Source organism: Lepisosteus platostomus, chromosome 1, assembly GCF_059453375.1.
Source record: "Lepisosteus platostomus isolate fLepPlt1 chromosome 1, fLepPlt1.hap1, whole genome shotgun sequence".
NCBI classification, from domain to species: Eukaryota; Metazoa; Chordata; class Actinopteri; order Semionotiformes; family Lepisosteidae; genus Lepisosteus; species Lepisosteus platostomus.
Genome location: NC_142611.1, coordinates 12,962,631 through 12,989,026, shown reverse-complemented (window position 1 = coordinate 12,989,026; position 26,396 = coordinate 12,962,631). Strand labels below are relative to the sequence as shown.

At 39.6% G+C, this 26,396-nt stretch overlaps 1 protein-coding gene across 4 annotated transcripts in view; it reads left to right on the top strand.

Moving 5' to 3' along the window:
- rap1gds1 (RAP1, GTP-GDP dissociation stimulator 1) overlaps positions 1 to 26,396 on the top strand; it is a 73,774-nt gene that overhangs the window by 42,290 nt on the left and 5,088 nt on the right. For all 4 annotated transcript variants that reach the window (XM_088624751.1, XM_088624743.1, XM_088624761.1 and 1 more), the window contains 6 exons: positions 6,636 to 6,764; positions 10,066 to 10,191; positions 17,880 to 18,023; positions 18,532 to 18,663; positions 20,935 to 21,069; positions 21,392 to 21,517. In XM_088624751.1, the coding sequence (XP_088480877.1) occupies positions 6,636 to 6,764; positions 10,066 to 10,191; positions 17,880 to 18,023; positions 18,532 to 18,663; positions 20,935 to 21,069; positions 21,392 to 21,517 (792 nt within the window). The remainder of the gene's footprint in view (positions 1 to 6,635; positions 6,765 to 10,065; positions 10,192 to 17,879; positions 18,024 to 18,531; positions 18,664 to 20,934; positions 21,070 to 21,391; positions 21,518 to 26,396) is intronic.

Genomic DNA, 26,396 nt, shown 5'->3' with positions numbered 1-26,396 from the left:
GACTGCGTGAAATAAAATAATTGTACATTTACTGGCTGTTCTTACATATATTCAAGGAAGCCTCGCATTGAATTTTACTGAAACTCATGCTTTATGATTGCGTTACTCTTGACACTTACATGGAAGAAAAATCAAAAACTAAAATGTGTTGATTGCATAAGAATATACCCTTTTTATGATGGCAAACAGAAATTACTTTGTTGTACAGTAGAATGGCCTCTCAGTGTGCAATAATAGTGGTTCATATTACTTCAAAATAAATACATCTGTCTGTATAAAGCCAGTCAGGTAGGGAGTTTTTTTTTAAAGCAAAACGTTATACGTGACCACCAAGAACTTGTCAAAACAACTCGGGAATAAAGATTCAGAAAGGCACAGATCAGGAGAAGGGTGGGCACTAATTTTAGGCACTGAATATTTGAGCATGGTGAAGTTTTTCATGGAGAAGTGGAAGATGGATCATACCACCTAGACTTCTGGGCTAAAAACTGGGCACACAGGGAAGGAGGAATCTTGTCAATGATGTCACTGTAAGACCAGCAGCGAAAAAAGCTACGGAGCACAGTGGCTGAGATGCAAGAAAACGTCAATGAATCAGTACAATCCTAGTCACTGCACAACCGAGTCACTCCACGAAGCTGAACGAATGGAAACCCATCTCAAATCCTGCTTTGAGTTTGCAACTAAACACCTTTTTTTGGGCAAAAGGTTTCATGTTCAGAATAGACAAAATGATAACCTTTTAGTAAAAATGCAAAGTGTTGCATTTGGTGCAAACCGAACACCGTGGATCCAGACAATACCGTCCCCGCTGTCCAACATGATTGAGCCTGTATTATGTTATGAGGCTGCTTCTCATCAGCAGGCACTGGGACACTTCAGAAGACTGAGGGGAAACAGATGGAGCAAAGCACAGGCAAATCTCGAGGAACATCTGCTTCAGTCTGCTAAAGACCTAAACCTGGGGCAAAAGTTCACTTGTCACCAGGATGTGACACAAAGCACAAGGCCGAAGCTACATTGGCGTTACTTAGCCAGAAGAAAGTGAATGTCCACGAGGGGTCCAGTCAAATTCAGACTCGAACCTGATCGAAAATCTGCAACGAGACTTTGAAAGTTGCCGTCGCAAATCATTATTGCTGTCGCAAATGGATCATTGTGATAGTTTGTTGGAGCAATTCTGTGTTTTAGAAAAGAACAAGATTCCATCTTCTGTTTCTCGTAAAGCAATATGAGCCTGTTTCCCCCCCTACATTCATCTTTACAAAGATGTCTTCAGTTATTTTTTTTCTAGAATGGTGGGGAGCCAGCACAGACCATTTCCTACCCCCTAGAAATAAAACAAAAAGATTGTGGGTGGTAATGGTGAAAAAGGGAAGAGTGGGAGTAAAAAATAAAAGGCAGAAATGGAGATGACTTGTTTGAATGAATGGCTATGGAGACATACAAAAAACGGTTTAAAATGGAATGTATTTTTTTTAGGACGGGCCTTATGCATTCTTACATCTGGAGAAGGAAAGAAATCATTACTCCTAGTACACAATCAGATCTTACTGAGTTTAAAAATCAGCAGCTTCTGGAATGGTAATTATTCCTTGTAAATTAAATTCTGCAGGAGGCAGTGGTCTATTTTAGTGTCCGACTGTTCATAAATTCTCACTATGCCAAACTTAACGTTCATTAGTTTTCGCTAATAGCTACATTTTCTGTGTGACCTACCATGTGGCTGTTGCAGATACAGTATGTGCTTCCCAGAAAGCTTTCTAAATTCTTTAAAATGTCCTGCCCTGTCAAGAAACTGGAATGTACAGTGTTTTGAGAGAAAGATGACATTTAATTGGAAAGAAACTGCAAAATGAGGTACAGCTGACCTCAATGAGTAATTAGCACACAGATGTGGTGAAATTCCATGTGAGCAGAGGTGTCTGATGTGATAGGCTCTGGAATTAATCCCTCCTTCGGGCTAATTAAAAGGTTTGGAAGACCAGTTAGGGGGGAAAAAGGTTTCTTTCAAGGAGGAAACACAATAGCCCTCTCTAGAAACAGATGGCGCTGGTTTGCTTGTAGGCAGTACAGTAGTTCGTTTGCCAGGATCGATGTAGTTGACGTGCACTGTTGAGGGACAGGTTGGCCAGCTGAACCAGGCCTCACTGGAGACGTTGGTACCCAGAGGACTAGGGCATCTTCACCCCTTAGCTGTGAGAGAAAATTCATCCTCCCTGGACTTTCCCGCCAGCAGAAAGGTGGGCTGTCTCTGACTATAAGATAAGAGAGACAACAAAGCTGTTGCTTTGTCAAGGAGACGAGTGTTGGTTACAGAGAGGCCCGTTTGGCTCTAGGCCACAACACTAGGCTTGAGGTTTAAACCAAGATGGTGGCTATGTGCAAAGTTCTCTCTCATTACCTCACATAGGGTTTATGGTTCTTCAAAGGTGTTTAATGATATACTTCATTTTTAACACGTCAAATAATAAGAAGTTACACACATAAAATAGTCAGATGAAACACCCGAGTAATTTACCTTCTCTGGCAGCTCCTCACCTTATTCACTCACCTGCTGTGTGTTATGGTGCGTTCATGTTGGACATCCCCTGGGTCAAACCTGTTTTCCATCTCTTTAAAAACAGTGCCACTCTGTAGAGAAACAGCTGATGAATTTAACAATGAAGTCTGACTGTAGTCAAAGAGAAAAAAATACTCCAGCTCCAGTTAATTATTCTTCAGTTTCTGTTTTTTTGTTTTGAAGTTTTTTTTCGTTACATTTGAAAGTTAATGATTTTAATTTTCACAAGTGTCGATTGTTAGACAAAAAGCTAGCAAAGCTATGGATAGTTGATGATTGCCAGTCCAGGGATAGAGAGTTCTGTAGATATGAATAAAAATCCAAAGGAGCACAAATCGGATAAGTGTCTTATTCGGAAACGCTGAATAAGTCAGACGGAGCAACGTACATGTTAAACAGCAATTCATGATGCTGTTCAACATTCCAGTGTTCAACGTTATAGAGACTGTTCTATTTAGTCATTGATCCTCACTGCCACAAACTGCCAACAAAAGAGTAACCTACTTTTCTTTTTACTTTAATGATCAATTAAAGTCACATTGTTAGCCGTGAACACCCACAGTGTTGATGAGGCTTTTGAAAAAGTATAATTAAGGTGCACAGATTTCTGTCCATAGTTATGCTTACAACTTCAGTCTTCGTATGTATTCACGTCTGAATTCTGTTAATATGCAGATATTAGTGTAGGGTCAGAGTAAAATGTTTGAGAATGCAATTTGTTTTCAGTCTTAACAGGTGGGGAAAAATAGATCTGTACGCATCACTCTTAAAATTGGAAGGAAAAACATGATGGAAAAAAAACATGTTGCTCCCATATATTATACTCTGTATATTTGAGCGCTTACAGTGTAGAAAGGAGACACTTTGTTATTAAAAGTTTGTCTGGAATGCCTTTTGGGGAAAATACTGAGTGTACTGTTGGTCTGGAGACAGCATTAATTACATGTCTACCGTGTAGATTCTTAATGGCCCAGCAGGAGTCCTGCAGATCTGTGTGCTGCCTCACTTTCTTTCTGTGAAAGAAAAGTCCTGCTACTTTCCAGCTGCTCTGCCTTCTGAAACTTTGATCTAATTCTTCATCTGTAGCACTGCTCTCTTTCTCCTGTGCCTTTTAAAATGTCTTAATTTGGTAGTGGGGAAATGCTCTGCACATTTCCTCCAGTGCTTTGCATGAGGAGGTGACAATTAACAAGTGGCAATTAAGAGGAGATTAATATAGGTCTGGAAAAAGAAAGAACTTTTCTGATGGAGGCGAAACTACTGTATATATTTATTTAAAGAAAATGGTACTTGCTGTGATATTCTTTTTGTTGTAATAAAAAGGACCAAGTTGCAGATTTGCTATCATTAGAAACAAGACAAGTTTGTTTCCTTACTTATTTTCTTTAGTTATAGTATGGTTCTACTTCCATGTAATCAACCTTTCTGTTGACCATTTTCTATCATTTTTCCAACTAATACTGGGAGGGTATGCATTTTTCACAGATTGATTAAATTTCTCTTTAAGCGTTTTGTTCTTTTCTGTTTTTTTTGGGTGGTAGGGTTATCTGTTCTTAAAAGTTCACACCTAATCCCTATTCTATGAAAACTAAACCGAATGCCGTAATACCTTCAAAAACTTATAATAATAAAGCCACTGTAAAAATATGAAGCAGCAAGGTTACTGTATGTGAATTAATCAACCAGTAAATTTTCTTCCCTTGACACATGTTCTCCTCCTCTTATAGGTGGAACATTTCTTATTGGAATCATTAGTTGTGGTTTTACACTGTGAAAAGATTTTAACTTGTTTTGTAACGACTGTTGTTTTACCTGTTTTTTAATGACAGTTTAAAGGGGAACTGCAATGCTATTTTCATATTTTGACTGAAATAATCAGCATTTATAAGTGCATTTTAAACCACATTTAACCACATGTGCACAGTAAATGTTAAACTTCCAATTTACATCACAAAATAGATGACATTTCCAGGTAAGTGCAGTGCCATTTTCTGAGGCAGCAAAACTCAGGTGACGTGTGAGGCCCTGTGACATTGTAAACAAGCAGGCTTATGAATACATTGCTTTTGATCCAATAAAAATATTGCTCTCGACTTTGAGACAGTTTTGCTGACAAATACTATTTTCTTGTTAACTCTGCATGCAGATCACGTTGGAACATTTCTGTGGTGAAATGTCTTTTGCACGATCTGTATTTATTCATTTGTACATCACATCACATTGCATTAGTCATTAGGGATACTAGTGAGCAGGAAGGGCCGCATCATGTCGCAATTCATGGGAACTCAAATGCAAGTTTGCGACAACACAAAGACTTAATTCAAAATTGATATTTTTTCTTTGAAATCAATCAATTTATTTTGTTACTGAGATTTTAAAAACCAGTCTGAAAAATTGGGACTGCAGTTCCTCTTTAAAACAGCACTGGAAAAAAGATTTTAAACTCCTTTGAAATCATTCTGTTTCTTAAACTGATGATGATTCTCACAAGCTTATTTGCATTCTTAAAGGCTTTTCAGAAAATATTGAGCACAATATAAGGAAACAAGTTGGTGTTATAATATAACAATTTCGTCATTCGTCAACTTATTGATCAATAGTTTTCTTAACAAAGTTGAGCTTGGAGCAGGAAATTTTCTCTTCTAGCCTCTTCCTACTGTGTAAACCCCAGATAAAGATTACAGGCAATGAAAAACGGAGCTTCAGAATAGCGATGGACCTTCTTGCTGTCGAAAACAGTAATATGCAGATAGGGAAGGTTCATAATTTCTCTTGCTGGAAAGCGCGGGGGTTAAGCAGGCACATAAATGAAAAGCAGCCAGCTGGAGCCTTAAGCTGTGTCTTGATCCACTGTGAGATCAGTACAGCCCGTGTTTTGTTTTTTTGCTCTCCTGCTCTTTCAGGAGTGAAGAAGCATTGATAGGTAGCTCTGCACAGCCAATCTACTGTGTGCAACAGCTGTGTTGTCAATCACAAGCAGACATAACCATGCAGACTGCGTGTAAAGAGACAGGGATGTCACTGATGTTTTCTGTGCCATGAGAATAAGGTACGCTGATAAAGGGACTGTGTTTGTCCACATGCCTTGTCTGAACTGGTGTAAAGCAAGGATTGCCCTTTATAGAGCTCTAACATGGCCGTTACACACTGGTTAGTAAACTCATTACTTAGCTGTATATTTTCTTTGGCCATTTCATAAGCATGGGCTTTGCATCTTTTTAACCTAAATCTGTTTTTTTTTTTCTTGCTTGGTGCTGTTTTATTGGCTAACTATTTTCCAGCAGTCCTCATCTCTGTATGTGTCTTTCTGAATTCAGGGCTCTGTATGTTGTTTTACAGTGCATCGGGTACTTGATTGTGAAGATTTCTTTTTTTTTTAATCACGTATCTTATCAGCGAGGTAAAGGTGTTTCTTCTTAAACAGGGTACCTTTACCTTGGTTCTGGCTTTTACTTTGGGTATGTTTTTCCTTTCTGAGCCACGTGCCTGTAGTGTCTCATAGGTGTTTCCAGCACGCTGCACTGGCCTTGTGTAAAATCTCTTGGGGGGGACTACCCACACATGCTTATTTGGCAAATACTTTCTGCTGATTAACTCTGGGCTTTCGGCCCTCCTCCTGTTAACTTTAAGTGTAACCACAAAACATTGATGTGTTTCCAAAATCTTGTAACAGAAGATTTGTTTTTCACCCACAGAATGCCTGTCCCGTGATTTGGAAACAGTTCCTCCTTATAATTGAGCAGACCTTACTTGTAATGCTCTTACCAACAGCATTGTTTTAGGTTTCTATAGATATGTAATATTTGGATTTTCTCATTTGCATTCATAATTTAAATTTGAAAGATTTTGGAAACTCACAAGTGATATACAAGAGTGTGGAGATTATGACAGAATCTGTTGTCTGAAAAAACTATATAGTTTTAACACCACTTAATGTGTGAGTATTTTTGACATTATAGATCTGGACTTTTATTGTATTTGTTTTGGATGTATGCTTTTAAAAGCACTTAATGGCATTACACGTCGCCCTACACAATCTGGGTTTTGATCCATGTCCTTCCTCTTCCTCCAGATACTTTGCAAGCACAGCTGATCAACATGGGTGTGATCCCCACTCTTGTGAAGCTTCTTGGCATCCACTCCCAGAATGCATCACTCACAGAGATGTGTCTGATTGCGTTTGGGAACCTGGCAGAACTTGGTAAGCTTGTCTGCATCTCCTCTTGCTCCATATGACCGTGTTAAACTAAAATTCCTCCCATCTCAAAGGAGAGCTGAGCTGAACTATACCATTCATTGAAAATCTTTTATTTCAGAGGCTTCTGGAGACTGCACTCACCCCTTACAACTATGCGCCACTGCCCTGCCTGAATAGACAAAGAAATTGTGTCTACCTAAATTCTTCGTACGCTGCCTTATCATGTCTGTGGTTTGGCCAGCCAGTCACCAGCATTCCCAGAAAAATATTCCTCCCTGTGCTAAAATATCAACTTGGAATGTCTCTTTCAATGTTAAGAAAAATACCACATCACAATTCTAGTTTGAAAGTTCACTACTGAAGTAAACCTTAATTTAGCAAGATACTGTACATCTGGGTTTGCACATAAGATCTCTCCCCCAGAAAAGTGATTGTTCCAGCATTGCCCTGGCAATCACAGAAGGTAAATATCTAATTTAACTCTTTACATTCATCCCTAAGTTGGCTAATACAAAGAAAGTCCTCACAGCTCTACAGCTGTGACACACTGACTGTCCTTGTTAGAAACCTTGTGTTTATGGTGTGTAAAAAAAAATGTCAGTTAATGGTGAATGTTGAATAAATCTGTTGAGATCATTTGCCTTCACATGAACTCTGAATGCTTAGCTCAAATGCAGTTATTTTGGAATGGCCAGCAGGTGTTAACATTTACTCTATGTGTATTTTTTGTCAGACTAGAAATTTGAAAAATAATAATGCAAACATACTGATTCCAATAAACAAAATGTAGAACAAAGTAATGTTTCTTAATAAAAAAACACTGTTGTTTTTATCAGGTGGATTTATATAGTGCCTTTCATGTCAAATCCTCCCAAGGTGCTTTACAGAAAATCTAAAACATTTGTGGGATTTTGCAATTGTGCAAAGAAGAACAGTCAAAAACTTTAGTGTCCAGATGTGCAGAACTGGTAGAGACTTGTGGCTGTAATTTCTGCCAAAGACAAAATACTCAAGGGGGGTGAATACTTAAGAAATTAGTCATTTCCGGTTTTGTATTTCTAATTAATTTAGGAGGAAAATTGACATTATTTTATATCGATCAATGACAAAAAAAAAACAATTACATTACGATTCCATAGTCTAACACAATAAAATGTGACGAAGTCCAAGAGGGGATAATACTTTTCATAACAACTGTAAGTAAAATACAGTATGAATAACATCAGAATTATTGTCACCGGGTCTAACAGAAAGCTGTGTTTTATTTACATAGCTGTGAACATTTGTGCCATATTTGCTAACATTCTCACCTACTGGTACTGTAGCTTTTATAGAGAAGATAACTAAGAGCCCAGAAGTGATTCCAGTGGAATGCCACATGTATTGTTGGTCAAACCTTACGCACACAATATTGTCTATTACTGTACATTTGCTTTAAACCAGTTCAGAACAATTTCCAAAATACCAACTCATTCTCTAAGATTAATTACAATTAAATGATTTGGGGTGTCAAAGCAGTGCCTAAATTTAAAAGAACCAAAACTAAAGATTAACTAACTTTAATCTGAAGGTCATTTACGTCTTTGACTAATGCGGTCTCAGTTCTATGATAGGAATGTCATCAAAACATTTATCTGTTTAAATACTGCCTTTTTAACTGAATTGGAAGATTTGAATATATCTGATGTAACTTAGTACTGAACCAAATTAGATTTTTTTTTAGTAAGAGTTTAACAAGGACAGTTTTATGTAAAAGTATATGGAAATATCCCCACAGACAGAAGGCTATTAGAACTGTAACAAGGACATCATTGCACAATCTAATGACTACATCCTTCAAACATTTAGCTGGTATTGACCTAGAAGATAAAAGGAAGTAATATTTAATTGTTTTAATTTCATTTCATGCTTAATTCTTGCATGCTAGTCAAAGGGAACGGGTTCATTTCTGAATCATGTGATGCAATTAATTGTACATTATAATTAGAATAATTTCCTAATAACTTTTATTTTCAAAATATGGAAATTTAAGTGCTTAATAAATGAGGCCTTTGTGTTAGCTTCAAAATTGAGTGCGGTATTAATATAAAGTGCAGTATCAAGTGTTGAGTGTTCTAGATTTTCTCTTATTGTCTACAATAAACTTAGTAAAAAAAAAAGCACATCATGCTGATCTTTAAGCTTAATAGTACTTCTGTAAGAGTTGCCCCTGAATATCAAAATTTACACCTGATTTAATAGTTTTCCAATTACATTCTGCTTTTGGACAATTTCATTTTATTCAACAGATGGCAGTGTTGAATAAACCATAACACAGTATTTGTGAGGAGACCATTTTAATTTTTCCTGGTGCCACACTACAGTATCAACACCGTTTTCTAAATGGCAGACATATTTGTCGACTAACTTATCATTTGTTATCGAGCTAACAAAACCAAAAAGAAACAGACTAATTTAGGAACCCTATGAAGGGCAGGAGCGTTAAAAACTCAACTTTTGAAAGTCTGTATGAAATCCTCAGGTAGCTGTTAATAAAAAGCAACAATGATGAGAGAGCAAGATCTGGAGTATAAAATATATAGAAATGTTCAGTTTGCAAGAGGACACTACATCTATGTAAACAGTGTGTAGGTACTGTAACATCCTGTATAAAATCAAAGATGTCTAACATCTAAAAAAATCTACAGCCTCCAAACCAGTTTCACTGTCAATATGTGAGTTAAAATGTCCAATTAAAAGAACGAACTGATAGTAAGGCTAAAAACACCATTATTATACAGTAATTCCTTCATCGAGACTACACAACACGATACAATAACGTGCATATACTGCAGCAAAAAAATAGCACTGTCATTTTTAATGAGCAGCATCTACACAAAGTCCTTGTCAGTCTTCCCTCATCTTCTTATCTGGCGTTTTGCTGTACATTATCAGATGAAACTATATCTCGTTAAGCATCATTGCAAATAATTGCATGACAGTCATATCATTTGCACAATAAAGAATTATGCACGTTAGGTCATGTAGTGATTATGGATGAGTTCCGACCTCATTCAACTAAAGTGGTAACAAAGAGTCCTATCAGTGGGAGATAATTCCAAAAATGTACAGGAAGTCGTATGTAGTATTAAAGGCAAAGGTTGCAAAGAAGAAGAAATCCTCAATACAGTACATTTGAATCTATATTGATGGATAGAGGACTAGACAGACCAGCTACATAGTCTGTGGTTGGGTAGTGCTTTACGTATTCTGGAAATTATAGGTTGTTTCTCCTGTCTTTAATCGCCTTGTCGTTACACTGCAGAATCGAGCAAAGAACAGTTTGCCTCTACAAATATCGCTGAGGAGCTGGTGAAGCTCTTCAAGAAGCAGGCGGAGCATGAGAAGAAAGAGATGATCTTTGAGGTCTTGGCTCCTTTGGCAGAGAATGGTGAGTACTTAATTATTATAGCTTCCTGAGGCTCATTTGCAGTCACGTCTCTCTTCACAGTCTCTTATATCAGCCAAAACTGACAGTTCTCAGTTCCTTGATCGTTTCACACAGGATGGATTTAACAGTTCAGATCTCTATCTGTGGTTGGCCTGCACCCATGACACAGGATAAGACAGTCTGTTCTGCCTTAATTGCATCTGTCAGTTGGATCTATGGTAAATATTTAGTACCATTGAGTGTTTTGTAAGATGGTTTTGAGTGCTATTATCAAGAAAAAAAACTGTGATATAAAGAGCTTAAAGGACTGTACCCTGCCGCTAATAGAGTTGACTCCAGTTGTTTTCATGCTCTTCCATCCATCCATTTTCTAACCGTTTTATCCAGTAGAGGGTCATGGGGGAGCTGGAAACTATCCCAGCAAGCAACGTGCGCAAGGCAGGATACACTCTAGATAGGCCAGCAGCACATCACAGGCCACACACAGGCACAGATGCGCACACACCCACAACAGGGCCAATTTTCCCTGAATCCAATCAGCCAACCAGTATGTCTTTGAATTGTTGGAGGAAAATCGGAGGAAAGCTACGCGAACACGGGGAGAAGATACAAACTTCACTAGTAACACCGCAGGAATTGAACTCAAGGATCCAGCGCTGTGAGGCAGCAATGATAACCACTGCGCCACTCTGCCACCTTATTCATGTCCTTGATACAGTGTTGCTAGAAGTTGGTTACATGTGTTGCAGAAATAAATGAAAATTTGGTATTTGATTATCAGTTTGTTTGAAATCAGCCTGCATGTTAATAGTAAAGGACATCAAAGTTGGTCCTTTGCACACTGGTGTGTGTGGGTTTTAAAAGTTGCCACATGCTACCTACTGTATACCATTCTAAGTGACACAAATTGCCTAAAATTGGCATATGGCATATAAGCAACTTTCCCCGTTTTGATTGTGTAGTACAAGGAGCCCATTAAGAGGGCTAAAACTACATTTCCCTGTTGGCCATGGCTTGATTGAGAATCTCTGAGTTAATTGAGCACAGTGTACAGTATAAAGGTGTGGCCAAACAGAGTGGTTTGTCTGTGTTTGAAACCAGGCAGTTGCACTGAAGACTGAAGTTACAACAGCTTCAAGAAAAACACAAAATGGAAAAGATTAAACCTTTTTGAACCTGAACATTTAATAGTAGGGATATTCCACAGAAAGTCTAGAATTGTAGAAGTTAATTTATTCCATGGTTGTTGATATAATTTGGAGTGTTTAATAGCCACCTGCCTGTTTTTGCGAGCGTTTGTTTGAAAAATTGTTGATAATTTTTAAAAATAAATCCTTTGTGATAGCAGTACCACACAAACTCTTCCATATAGACAACATGTCAGAAAGAGCCTAGCCATGGTGAACTATTCCCCAGTGTCACACATGTTTCAAGTATATCTCATGTGAAAAAGGAATGATTTAGTGCATATTGCCTTCCCCAAATCCTATGCAGTCCCCTTCAAGATTACTCTCTCCTTCAGATGTTTAAGCCAATATTGAAACCAGCTATACAACAGTTTAAAGTTCCTGCCTTTCTTGAATAACATATATAACTTCTTGAAATAATTTTCATAATGCAAAAAACATTAAAGTTCTAAGCATCCGTAAAAGTTGCCTGATAGATACTTTAATCCCAGCGATACCAGTCTGTGTTTTGTAGACGATGTATTTATTAGCACATTTGATCTTTAATACTTTTAATTTATTCTTGTCTCTACCCCCTGCCTTAACTTCAGTTCGAGAACCGACATCAGACTCATGTTTTTCAAAGGAAAAACTTTGTTTCTCTGGAGAAAGATTAGTGTTTTTCTGACTTTCATGTCTGAGCTGTAGATGCACTAGGACTCGCTGTTTGGGCTAATTTGACAATATTAACAGATTATTAAATCAAGAGCTTTTCCAGCTGAATTACCAAGTTCAAATCCTTGATGTACTGTATATAGCCCTGGTTGTGAACTTTGACAGGGGTATCTCAACATGTATCTACCTATTAGCAAAAGAGTGCTGTTCTTGTCCATAATTTAATAAGCCTCCAGTGACAGATTAGGCCAAAAGAGCAAACTGTTCTATTTTGATCTGATGAACTGCAGCAACAGGCAAAACTGACAAGCCTCAAGCGTATGTAACAAGGATCTGTGATTTGGGTCCAGTTCAGTAGCATTTACCTGCTTCCTGGCCTTAGTGCTGTCATATAATGAAGAAGGGGAAATATGTGAGATGTCTTTCTTTCCCTCTCACTCTGAAGAAGCAAGGAAGGTTAAATGGAATGTTAGACCCCACTGTGTGACAATTAACCCTTATTCAGTGATGGGGGGGCCTGTAAGAGATCCCCCTTGATAGGAGCTTACCAAGCTGCACATAAACTCAGCCCGATGGGAAGGAAGATTAAATGGCCCAGGGAACCACCAAGTTCTACACTACCTTTCTTTCCTTGTCGTCTTTCTTCTGCAGCCCATTTAGCTTCAATCCCTGTAGCAGGGGAAGTTCCTCGTCCGATGAATTCCAGTTTGGCTGGTCTCGTTCTTTGCCTTCTTTCTTACAAAAACCTTCAATTTACATCACAAACAAAATTTCCAGGTGTGTGCAGCGCCTTATTCTGCGATTCAGAACGAGGCAACACCGGTGAGGTGAAGCTGCCCTATTGTATTGTAAACAACCAGGCCTGTGAGTACTGTACATCTCTTTTAATCCAGTACTAATATGGCTCTCGATCTTGAGATGATTTGGCCAAAAAATACAACTTGTTAACTCTGCATTCAGATCACATTGGAACATTTCTGTGGTGAAATATCTGCTGCACAACCAACACTTAATTTACTCATATATTGTATTGCATTAGTCATTGTGGTGACTAGTGAGCAGGAAGGGCCATTTTGTGTCGCAATTCATGAAAGCTCTCGCCCATGGCAAGATTTGCAACAACATGGCCACTATACACTGCGTTCACAAAATTCACGATTTTGTGCTTAATTCGGAATTTGTCTAATTCTGTGATGCCGTCAATTTATTTTGTTACCGAGGTTTAATAACTGGTCTGAGAAATTGGGACTGCAGTTCCACTTCAATAAGAAAAAGTCTTTACCGGGCTTCATCCACCCAAATATGTTGTAACCTTTTAAAATAAACACCTCCCGTGGATCTGGGCCTGAGATCATTCACAGTTTCCCCTATTTCGTAATGCAAATATGGGGAATGTATCTGGTGGTTCAACCCCAATTCTACAGTTCTGGTTCATCCGCTGTGCTCTAAGGCTGTAAGGTTGTGCCCAGGAAGTTGTGGCAGTGGGTGGGATTTTAAATACCTGAGGTTCCTATAATGAAAGTGCTGACTCCTGTCAATGGGATCAATTCTCTAAGTTAAGTGGCAAACAGTTTGATGTGTAAAGGAAGGGGATTGTTGCAGTGAGTGACTGATCATGTTTAATCCATTTGGAATTGCTTATTGCACAGGATACATCATGACTTAAAGTGCATTTCTTATTACGTCTGTATGAAACAATGTATTACCTAATAAGTAATTACATTAAAAATACGCACGCTCATTGCAAAGTGGTAGCATTTTTTCGTTTGTAATTTCTTCTGCGTTTATTGTAGGTAATTTGTATAACTCTCCAGCTGTTACAGAGCAAAAAGATCCAATTGATGGATGTAACAGTCATTTTCCTGAACAGTCCCACAGAGAATCAGATCTGAGGCAATTAATTCCACACTGAAATACAGAGAGAAGAAACTCAACATTTCGGCTGTTGAGCTTTCTTCAGGCTCTTCTGATTTGTCATTGGACCTGTTATTCACAGTGTCATCTCTCATCAGTGTCATCCTTGCCCAGCTGCTCAGTTTGGAGGAGCAGTCTGGTCGTGGCAGTGTCTAAGTGGTATAATACACCTTCCATTCCTGGATAATACTGTAGAATGTGCTTACAGGGACATTCAGAGAATGCAGTAGTTTTTGTACCATTCTCATGATCACTATCATGACTTTTCCTTTTTCTTTCATGTTATCTACAGTAACTCAGTAAACAGCAAAGAAAGTTTGGAGGCTGTAATTCTGCCAAAGGGGGTGTTACTAAGTACTGACTTTTGCACATAGCACATTTACTGTTTTTTTTTCAATCTGTTAAATTCAGCAAATAAATAGTAACTGTGCATTAAAATTTGTGTTTTCACTTAGAAAATCAACAAAACATGTAATTTGGCCAAACGTTTGCAACTGTATATAACAGTTGCTATTTGGTATTTGAAACTGTTAGGACTGCAAGCTTGAAAGCAACATAATGTGAAAACTATGCAAGCATCTGAATACTTTTGCAAGGCACAGTGTATGTGCGTATCACAGGCAAATAATCCTAAATGTGTAGCATTTATGGTAAACCTTACTTAACCTTCAGGAAACTGTAAGGAATTTGTTTTGTCAGGAAGTGTTGGGTGATTTCTGTTGGCCCTGTGTTGTGTTTTCAGGGTAAAAGAGAAAGTGTGCCTAGGCAAGTTGTGGATTAATGATTGCAAAGGAGCAGGGCAGAAAGACACAGTATAAATTCACCTTAAGAGGAAAAAAAGGAGGGGAAGAAGGAGAGGAGAGAAGGAGAAGCAGGTAGAAGAGAGAGGAGTCCGGAGGAGTTGGGACTTGAAGCTTGCACCAGGCGAGAGCTCCTTTGTCATGATCATCCAAACAGAACCTGACTGGAGCTAACGTACTTGAACCCTGTTAGAGAGAGCAGGCTTTTCTGTTTATCAGGGAACTTGGGTTTCCTGGGTAAAAGATACCTCAGTTACAAACGTCTTTCCTGATTAGGGTGTGTTTTATGGATCGGAATCTAGGCTCCCATTTAATTTTTGGCATCCAGGGTGCAGAGACAAAGATTTAACTGCAGGCAGCTCATCTCTTGTGTGGCCTCTGTAGGCATATTAAGAGTTTAGTGCTTGGTAGCAGTCTGGCGTTTTCTGGGTAACCAGAATGTTAGGCCTCTGAAATGCCTTATCTGTAAATACTGTATAAAATGTAACTTTGTGTGTTGTATGTTTTGTGTAGTTTATTTGTTTTAACCAAGTGTGCCTGGATTATTACTCCTCTCAACAAAGCTGTGCCAGAGTAAAGTATTCACGTGCCTCTAATTATACCAGCCGGTCGGGTATACAGTATGGTTAGAAATCATGTACACGTTGGAGGTTATGAATAATAATTTCACTTATTGACTAAGCCGCTCTGTCAATTCCTGATTTTTACCAGTTTCGTAACCCCGCATTTGTAACAATACACTATGTTGTGGCTTTGTGTAACACAAAAGGTAATAATTTCCTATATCCCATGTCTTTTATACACATTCGGATTTGCTTATTTTCTGAAAAAACATTTGGATGACATAACAGCAGAAGGCTTTGAAAATTGCTTATACACTATCTTACAAAGGAGGTTTTTTATAATTAATTCATTTTTGTACCATACTTTACTTTCCTCCTTAAAGCAAACCGTATCTTTAAAACATGTCTGTGTGTTCATCAAACCATCTTCAAAAATATTTAAAAAATGATGGTTCTTTTTAAATTAAAAGGTTGTTTTTTGTTGTTGTTGTTATTGTTATGTTTTCAATAAGAGGTTTGGATTGTAGCCTGCCATAGTTGTAAAGGTCTCATTTACCTTGATCATTGACGACCAGATTGTTTACAGATCTGTAAACAATGTTTTTTTTTAGCAGAGGAGTGTTTACTCTGAGAAAATAATGCTCTGGAAATAAAAAGAGAGGATTATTATTGTTATTCTGGTCACAGGCAGCCTTTCTTGTACAGTTAGTCTCCAAGACAACGTCCTACTTTAGCAGCTACAGAAAGGATGATTGCTCCCTCACGTGGTCAGGACTGTTAGGAGAGCAACTCCAGTTTTCCTAAACGCACAGCATCCTCTCCCTACATAACAACCCAAGGTTGTGATTTATCAGAGCTAAAATGAATAGAGGTGTATGGTCTTGGAAGGAAATCCCAGTTTTAGGAATCAGATTATGAATCCCTTCGGGTGTGGAGGGGAAGATAGGAAAGCTGGTCCCGGGAATGTGAATCTTACCATCCTTGACAGCAAGAACTTGCATTTTCTTCTGCTTTTAATTCTTTCAATTTGTTGGCCTTTCTTCAAAGCCCAGGCTTCCCACTGATTATGGGAGTCGAAGATTTAGTGAGAAGGTATTGAGCTGATATAATGTATACACCCGGCGTTTCAGTGTGCTGGTGAGGTTCGATAAAGATAAAACATGTAAGAATTTGCACATACCTTTGAGGACAGGACCTTTCAGCACCTTTTCTCCTGAGGCACAAATTAAAACATTACTGAAATCAGCAGAAGCGAGTAAGAAGTTAAATATATGACAGTCGTTGTGTGGGTCTTTTTTTAGCGTCCTGATAAATTAAATACGTCCCCCCTTCAGTTTTAAATCTTTTTCTGCTATGGGTCTGAAGGCACCATTACTATTGTAGTTGTGTAATCCATGCCAACGACAAGTCCTACGTTAACAGATAAAACCTTCCTATGGTATCTAAAGGTCTGAGTGCTAGCATCCCAAGGTATTTTGTGACCAGTGTTTAAAAATGTTTTGTATTTTGCATGAAGAAAAATAAGTCTGGCAGTTGCTAAGCATGTCAGCTCCTTAAAGCTTTCTGAAATGAAGGCTCAGTTGTTCAGTTTGTGATTTCCTGGAGAGCAGTAGAGTGGCTCGTGGCTGGGGTGATTATAACTTGCAACAGAAGAAAAGCTTTGTGCGTTTATGTTAATTAAAGAGCAGTGCAAAGGAACAAAAGAGACTGATGCACTTGGGTGAAACAGGAAATGGAATTTTTTACATGGCTAGTTCCTCCTGTATTTTAAAAAACAAAAGGTCTAAAAATTAAAATAGGCAGGATTGCGCTCAATAATTTAAGTAACCTGACCAGCAGCTAATAAGCCTTCCATTTTTAATTTGTGGTAAACCAAATCTGAACTATCAAACACAATTCTGTGCAGTTCCACACAAAATTGTATTCTGTAGTAAATAAAAATTGAAACTGTTCCCTAGTTCCAAGGCAGCTTCATGCATCAGATAGTTTGAGCTGCAGTTCAAAAAGAAATAAAATGGATTTTGAAGAAGGGTTGATGTATTATAGATCAGTAGCCTTTCTAGACTGTTTATTTACTCTCTCCAGTGGAATACTTAAAGCTTTTTAATTATGTCCCAGTAATGACATCCCAGCAGAATAGCAAAGCCTATTCTGTTCCATCTCTCTGTCTTCTTCTTCTGTTTCTATTTGCTTGTCTTTCTCCTTGTCGTGTATCTGACCCGACCTGTACCTTTGTCCTGTATCTGACCTATACCTGACCTGACCTGTCCAGTACCTCTGTCCTCTGCTCCGTGTCTGACCTGTACCTCTGACCTCTCATATCCCTTTGACCTCTAACTCTGTCCTGTGTGTGACAAGCAGCTCTGTCCTGTCCCTCTGTCCTTTCTGACCTGTCCTGTGCCTAGCCTTCACCTCTGACCTGTACCTCTGTCCTGTCCTGTGCCTAACCTTAACCTCTGACCTATCATGTACATATGTCCTGTACCTCTGACCTATCTTTCTGACCTGTCCTGTGCCTAACCTTAACCTCTGATCTGTCCCTCTTTCTTGTCCCGCCTTCGTCTCCACAGACATGATCAAGCTGCAGCTGGTGGAGGCAGGACTGGTAGAGTGCCTCTTGGACATTGTGGCTCAGACAGTGGACGGAGAGAAAGAGGAGGACATTGCTGAACTGAAGACTGCTTCTGACCTCATGGTCTTGCTGCTGTTAGGGGGTATGGAGAATGTGTATTTTTCCCCCTTTGTTTTAATGTAGATGATCTATGTGAAGATGAATCAGACATACACAATTCCCCCACCTGAGAACATAGAAATGGCTGTCCTTGGATTAAATGTATAGAAAAACAATTTGCTGAGATCATATAGTCCTTATAGTTCATGTTTTTCATGTTCTTTTTCAGTATATTATCAATATTTTAAAATCTGAAATTAATAAGTCTGCAGTGATAGAATCTAGAGAAATCTGCAACGAGGCTGAGCTGCTGTGAGTAGGTTGCTGCAGAAAAAAATGTCTTGCTGCTGCTTCTTTCTTGGGAGGCTTGGGGTTGCAGTTTATTTTGGAAGATGCAGCAGAGTTCGACTAATTAGCTGTGACCAATTAAGAAGACGGCCCTGGAATGACGGAGTCTGATCCCGTGAGTGGGAGTGTTAGGGCGGCTCCTAAGGATTTCCTTGGCTTTGCCCCGGAGAAGCTTCATTTTGAGTGTGCATCGCATGTTTCAGATGAGTCCATGCAGAAGCTGTTCGAGGAAGGCAAGGGGAGCGTCTTCCAAAGGGTCTTGTCCTGGGTCCCATCACACAACCACCAGCTGCAGCTGGCTGGAGCCCTGGCCATCGCCAATTTTGCCCGGAATGGTGAGAACCCTCATTGTTTTCTTTTCGCTCAGAATGGGGAAATATCTCCCTTGTTCCAGTGAGGTGTTTATTAAGAGGAGGATTGAACCTGTACATAAGTTCCCAATAGCTGGCAAATTCACAGCATGTTAATGCTGGACGTGTGCAAGATTTATAATACATGCTCATAGCAACATTTCCAGAGCTGCTCTGTAAATCCTTCAGTGATATACATTGTGAGGATATACAGTAAAGGCATCACACAAAGCTTATTCTTGTGTTATGCCTGTTTTGTTTGGATTTTGATGTATTACCAGTTGTTTGTTAAAATGGAGGTGTGTTCTACAAGGCGTAGGTGCAACATAGTTCACCAGTCAATTGAAAATAGTTTATTACACTCAAGTTCATTTCATGAACTTACAGTGGTCACGAGTTGGTTTTTAAAAAGCAGAGCATCTGTGAAGCTTGTTGCTGCAGTAGCCATCTGGAGTAGACAAAGACCACACATTCCAAATGTGCCTGGTGCTTTGAGGGTAAGGTCAGGTATTTTTAGGTGAAAGACAGCTCTGCTGTGATGCTGAATTGCTGCCCCTCTCTGTGATGTTCTTACAAAGTTAAAAAAGCGACAGTCTGCGGAAGATTTAAGAGGCTTAATTGAAATGTTCTGGGAGAGTGGTGAGAATATATTTTTGTAGAATCCACCCTCCCCCTCAAATCACTATACTGGAATTGGATAGATGGGTATTGGAATAGGTTGTGAAGAACATGACAAGAACAAAATACTTGTTTCGGAGTGAGTGATGTCTGCAATAGGAGAGGGAGGTTTATATACCAGTATCGTTTCTTAGTGGCCTTGAGATCTTTTACAATTGCATAGAAATAGCCATCTTGAGATTTGTTACAGAGTTCTGTGTCTGTCCATTCTCTTAAAGTGTCACTATACACTCTAAAAGGTTACTGTTGTGAATTTACCGTATTATTCCTCAGCTTTGACCTACTTCAATATTACTAAATATTTCAGAAAACTTCTAATACCTTTTTCAAAGTGGAGAACATGTACCAAAATGTGTAAAACCAAAAGCCAAGCTATGTTGAAATATGACTTTCAATTATACACATCAATTTATTGTAAATCATTTTTTTTCTTGTAATGTTTTCACAGAACACGATTTTGGAAATGTTATTAAATCTGCTGAGCTAACACTGATAAACAAGTCAGTGTGTTCTGTTCAAACCTTTTTTTAAACTTCAACACAAAGTTGTCTCATTTGAAATTTTCTAGAGAATGTTATGGAGTTAATATGTAAAAGGAAAGTCATTGTTCATCGTAAGTCATGGGCCTTTTTTTCTTTTTCTGTCCTCAGTCCATATTCTATAGACATTCCTTCTTTGCAGTTTGTGTATTAATATTTTAAAATGTATCTCTTCTCATCAAAACTGTGATCTTACAAAGAAGGTTTGTTACTACTCTGGCATTTGCGGTTTAATGCTACAGAATGTGGTCAACGCATAAAGTAGCCAGTTTGTCTGGAGAATTTTGTATTATATTAAATGTATTCCACAGAAATTCAGCTCTGTGCCAGAGCCTTCATAACATGTTTGCCACAATTGATTCTGTAAGCAAGTAAAAAGAACAAATTGTAATGGGGGGAATATTTTACAGGACTATCGGCCATAAAAACAGGTGTTTCTGGAGTAAGGAAAACCTCCCTCCTGATAGTGGGCCAGTTTGATCCCTCTGTCTCTAGGAACAGAGAAAGCCACAGGCCTACTGCAGACCTCTTCATCCTGAATGAGCTCAGGCAGTCAATTTTCCGAGAGATTGCCTCCATTGATGCTGCGGCTTTGTGTCGTGTCAAGATGCGCTGGCTATCGATGAGTGGATAATTGCTTGATACAAAATGGAGGTCACCCAGAACAGTTTTTCTCATTTAAATCCCGCCGTGGGGCTGATGTTTTCAATTTCAACTCATTGATGTCAAGAAAAAAAACAATCTTGCTTTCGGCGTGCCCTCAGCCTCCCAGTTGAAAATGCAAGCATGGTAAAATAAATACCGCCTTCCCCTGAAGTGCCGTGCCAAGCAAATTGATCAAAATTTCATCAGCTGTCCCTGAGCTCTGTCTTTCCTTCTCCCGAGCATGCATCACTGAACACAAGAATGATCAATTTGTAATTTTGCACAGGAGTGGAGGAGGACAAGAACATGCACAATTTAGTGCAAAAAAGTTTGGCATCAGTGAAACGAATAGCTGCCTCAGTGTTGTCATGATGTGGTGTCTCCTCGTATTCAGATGGTAATTGCATTCACATGGTGGACACGGGCATCGTGCAGAAGCTACTGGACCTTCTGGAGAGGCACGCAGAGGATGGAAATGTGACCGTTCAGCACGCTGCTCTCAGTGCCCTGAGGAATCTGGCCATTCCTGGTGAGCAGTATCGCACTGTGCACTCTTCATTTACAGCCCTGGCTCAGGATCTGAACAGCACATACAGTACCAGGCGATATCCGATTACCCACAGCTGTCGGTGCACAGCCAAGGCTGTTTTGGGGGCAAAAAAGTTAAAAGGTTTCGTTTATCTCTCCGTTTTCACGAAATGTGCCCAAATATTGAAAAACATTAGGGTGATTCCGTGTGTACTAAAAGTGTGATTGCAATGTATGAAGCAACATGCTGTCTGAACAAGTGATGTGTAAAACTGAAAATACGTCAGTCGTGCTGTTGAACTTTTCTTTTTACTTTTCCCCAGTGGTAAACAAGTCAAAAATGCTCTCCGCTGGAGTGTCGGATGTAGTTTTAAAGTTCCTCAAGTCAGAGATGCCTCCTGTCCAGTTTAAGTTGCTTGGGACACTGCGGATGCTTATAGACACACAAGGTAAGTTCAGTTCCCACCTGGCTGTTACAGGCTATCCGGTATAGGCTCGTGAGGGAACAGGAGCCTATCCCAGCAAGCAGCAAAAGCAAGGCAGCCTAGACCCTGGCCTGTACATCGCAGGGCACACATAGACACACATATTCACACCGGGGACAGTTTTCCCAGAAGCCAGTTAACCTTCCAGTATGTCTCTGGACTGTGGGAAGAAACCCACATGATCAAGAGGAGGACATACAAGATACTCCACACAGATAGTACCTAAGGAATTGAATCCAGGGCCCTAGAACTATAAATCAGCAATGTTAACCACTAAGCCACCCTGACATGTTCATGTGGTGTTGATTAATATTTAGAAAAACCCCCATGTTCTCCTTCGATTGAAAGTGGTATTAGACCGAAGGGGAAATGCAGGTATTGAGTAACAGGTACCAAAGGGTAGAATTAGTTTTGTGATTTGAGTGATGGGACCTCCAGGTGATACCCCTGCTGTAATCTAAACACCCTGACCCCATCCTCTCTCATGTGTGTTGACATCTGGAAATGCCATTCCTTTGCTTAACTGATTGGACTGATGCACAATGCTAATGCAGTGACTTACAAAGTGCAGAGATGTTTTATAGTGTGTTTTCAAAGCTGTGTGGATCCTAATGCCCCAGTACAATGACAGGGACACTATATTGTAAAAACGCGCCATCCTTCAGTTGAGACGTAAAACCGAGGTCCCGATTCTATGTGGTCATTAAAAATCCCAGGGTGTTTCTCGAAAAGAGTAGGGGTGTTAAACGGTGTCCTGGCCAAATTTCCCCCGGCCTTTACCAATCATGTCCTCCTAATAATCCCCATCGGGCATGCCTGGCACTTAAACGTTTTGGCTCTGGTTGCTTCATGAGCTGGGGAGGGGTAAGTCTGAGCTACGGTACCTAGTTTAAGAGAGCAGCCTGGGTGATGGGTGGCACCTGCCATGTTATCAAGGCATTTTCAGATCCACCGGGGAACAGCTGCAATCCGTCTGCAGCCTGGAAAACAACACTTCTCCCTGCCAAGCAGCATCAGTGCCTTGAACGCCTAATTAGCAGTCAGAAATGTGTGTGTTGGGTTACTCTAATTAAGAGAATTCAGCAGGAAAAATCCCACAGTCGATCGTGTTGAAAGTGTGCTTAACCTGACCTATTTTTTAAAACTTTAACACTGCTCATAATCACAATTCAGTTCAACTGGTGCTCAGTTATACTTCAGAAATAAAGCTATGTGAGCAGGTAAAATCCTGAACTACAGCTACTATACTGAGGTTTGACTACAAAGGTTGAGAGAATTATCAAGCCTTTATATCCCCTAGAGAGTAGCAGGGCAGCCTCCTTGAGATACAGCTGGTGCTGCAGGCAGAGTACAAATACATTCATCTTAGAAGCAGGACCTCAGCTTCAGCCAACATTGTCATTTCACAGACTCTCTGATCCTCACAGATGTCACTCTCACTGTTGGCCTGTATCGCGATCTCGGCTCCACTCTTCTGTTCCTCCTCTGTGCCAGTCAAAGGTCTTCAGCAGGATGCGTTCTAAAAATAACATTTCCCACCAGTTACCTGCTGTGTTTCTGTGATACAGTCCTCTTTATCTCTTTCTAATCCCGTTGCCTCTTTGTCGGGAGAGGTGGATTTTATGGCACGAACACGATACAGCAGAAAGAGGCAGCCGAGGAGTGAGGTAATGGTTCCCCAAGGGAACACGAGCGTGTTGCTGTTATTGGCGTGGTGTTCCCAGAGCCAGCGAGGCGCCATCACCTCCTTCGCGTCACCTCGTTTCCTCTCGGGCGGCAGCCCGAATGTGGGCAGTGTCTCACTCCCACAGGGGCTCACAAGCGCTCGGCGCGATGTTCACCAGCACCAGGAGACGGAACTCCCTCAAAGCAGCTTTGGCTCAAGATTTCAATACGTATCAATGCTGTGATCAGACATTGTGCTGCCTGTCAGCTGGGTTTTCAGTGATCGTTGTGACCACTTCTGCTTCCCCGTGTACAGGAAAGGTGTTTGTCTTTGCTGAAGATTTTCGTGATTTCGTATCGATCCCCCCGGGGTGCTGCGTCTCCGAGATGTTGGTTACTGGCACTTGCCATCTTTTTTCAGTGCCTCAGCCTGTCTTTTTTGCAGCCCTGTCTTTTGAAGAGCACTTCCTGTACATGTCCTAACATGTTCATTTTGGTTTGAGGTGGGCCGACTGAGGAGGACGGTTACAGAAATCTATTTTTTTAGGTTTTGATGCTGCTGAAAAGGTAACTGCATTGCTAACCCATTTCAAGTTACATACGGGATCGCTTGAGAAACATTAAGTCGAAAATACAGTGATAGATACGTGGTTTTGTGACACTGCATCTTTAAGGGCCTTAACAGTACTTAAAGGAGATGGAAATCTTATAGGAGTCTTGTTATCAGATAGATTAAAATAGTTTGCTTGACAATGTATTTTACAATTCATTGATCCCATTCAGCCTTTTAAGTCTCAAAAAGCACTGACAATTTCCTTTTCAACCTCCCAAAGTTCCTTTCTGTGTTGTCTGTAATATGACTACGGTGTATAGAAAAAATTGTGTCAATGTATAAAAAAAAATCAGTAGAAAATTCTTTTTTTTTCTAAATAAATATATTCAAAACTGTCTCCTGGAGACATATTAAGGAAACCTCTCGCTTTGAGCAGCAGGTACTCCTTTAAAAGAGTGGAGTCCTTTCAGCTCCATGCTGAGAGCTAATACAGGTCATGGCCGTGTGAAGGTTGAACTCGTAAGTCAGCAGACCCACTCAGAATGTCTCCCGTGGTAAAAACTCCACCATACCTAACCTTTGTGATGTAAATTCTCAATTGTATCTTCATCAAGCAGTGAGGCTTCAGTACAGCTGTCATTGTGCTGCTGACCCCCTAGTGCCGGGCTGAAACTCTTCTTGCACCAATGTTGAACACGTGGCCAAGTCAATGGGGCTTGATGGCATCAAATATCATGCCACAACGGCCTGATACCCCCCCCCCCCCCGAAACATAATCAAAGGATGCTTCCCTCTCTTGGCAAAGAAATAGAGGAGCTGGTATTATTGAGCTTCATAGACGCCACTGGAATAGACCTACCAGCTTCACAAGCCAAATGCATTCATGTAGGTAGAAGTATCGATTCAGTTTGCATCAGTAAGAAGCAGGAAACTACATGACTGAGTTTTCCTGTTGCAGCCTTAAAGCTGGTTGGTTGTATTTGCTTCCGAACAGGTTTTGAAAAAAGCTGCTCTCGAACTGTTTTTACATCTGTGTTTTAGAACTGATTCGGTCGTCCATCAACATAATTTTAATATGCATGACTGCGGAAACAGAAGTAACGAAGGCATTTTTCATGCTTTATATTGCTTGTTTGGTTTTGGATATGTCCTCTGTGCATGTGCAGTGGATTGATCCTTCTCGTTCTGTAATGCGGACACGTGCTATCAACCAGTCTGTGAAATTTTGTTTCATTACTCACATGGACAGGCTAGCATATTGCTTCAATCCCTAACCACTAATTTAAAGTTTTTTTTTTACAAAACACCAAAAGGTTCAAAAGCATTGAAGAAGGAAGAGGGCAGGGCTTTGGTCACAATTTCCCAGAATCTTCATCCATTTGCCTGATCAGAGGAATTGTGAAGCACCTTGGAAAATTTAAAATTTATGGCAGTACTATCCCACACCAAACTGTTTTTGTGACATAAGGAAAGAGAATTTCTCTTCTTTGTTCACATAAAAGTTGAAAAGCAAGCTCAGCTCCGAAAGTCATTTCTTAATATTAATGATATGAAATAAAAAAGAAAAGGCAACCATCACCAGTGTGTTCCGGCCCAAGAGACTATTTTATTGGCGAGTTTAGTAAATGTTGTTTTAAATGCCTTGAGCAATCCCGCATAACCATAAACTTTTTTAATGACACAGGGCTTATTCTAGGCTTATCTCTGAATACATTTTCTGTGATGTCTCAGCATCTATAAATAATGTATGGTATCTCAATAGAAACTGGGCTAGTCTGCATAATGAAAACAGCACAGTCAGGAAGGCCAAAAATTTTCAGAGCTGTGCGGATTTGTACGAGGAAGAAACACAAATGGAATAAGAGGCTTAATCATTCGAAAAGCTCAATTACACATCAGAAGTGCATTCCAGGAGCATTCCTGCCCAAGTGTTGAATCACAGAGTGAGTCACCCACATTACAGCCAACCTTTAAAGACTCTTTCACAGCTTTAATGCTGCACACAAAATACTAATTAATAAATGTTATCCTTTTTTTGATTGCTTTTTCTGAATATAAGAGATTTTGAAAAGTTAACACAGCATATTTCAAATAAAATGATCCATTTATGATATTCTCATGATGGTGTTTTGTGAACATTTTTATCAAAAACCTGGCCACAAATGGTATACTGTACAAGAGATTGACAGCTTAAACAAATACATATAGTGTAAAAAGTGTTTAAAAAGTGACTGCTCAAGTTGTATCAGCAACAGTGAGAAAAGTTTAGTTTTTAAACTACATAATGTGAGTATTACATTTCACATTATTGAAGCCATTGACATGGGTGGTTTATTTAAGACAGGTGTGTTGAAATATAGTCCTTGCACCAGCTCCAAACATGAAACGAGCCATATGCAAGTTGTGTTCAGGGCCATCGCACAGGATTCCACTTGTATCTTGTACTCACACGCGTATCAGGTGCCTGTGTTGATGTTACGCTATTAAATTCTCAACACATAGCACTTCCTGTGGTTCTCAATCCAATCGCAGAGCCCTGACTGATGACATCACAGATCTAGTTTGTAAAAGATCAGCGACTGAACCACCAATAATCACCATCTTATTGATACTGTATATAGTGTT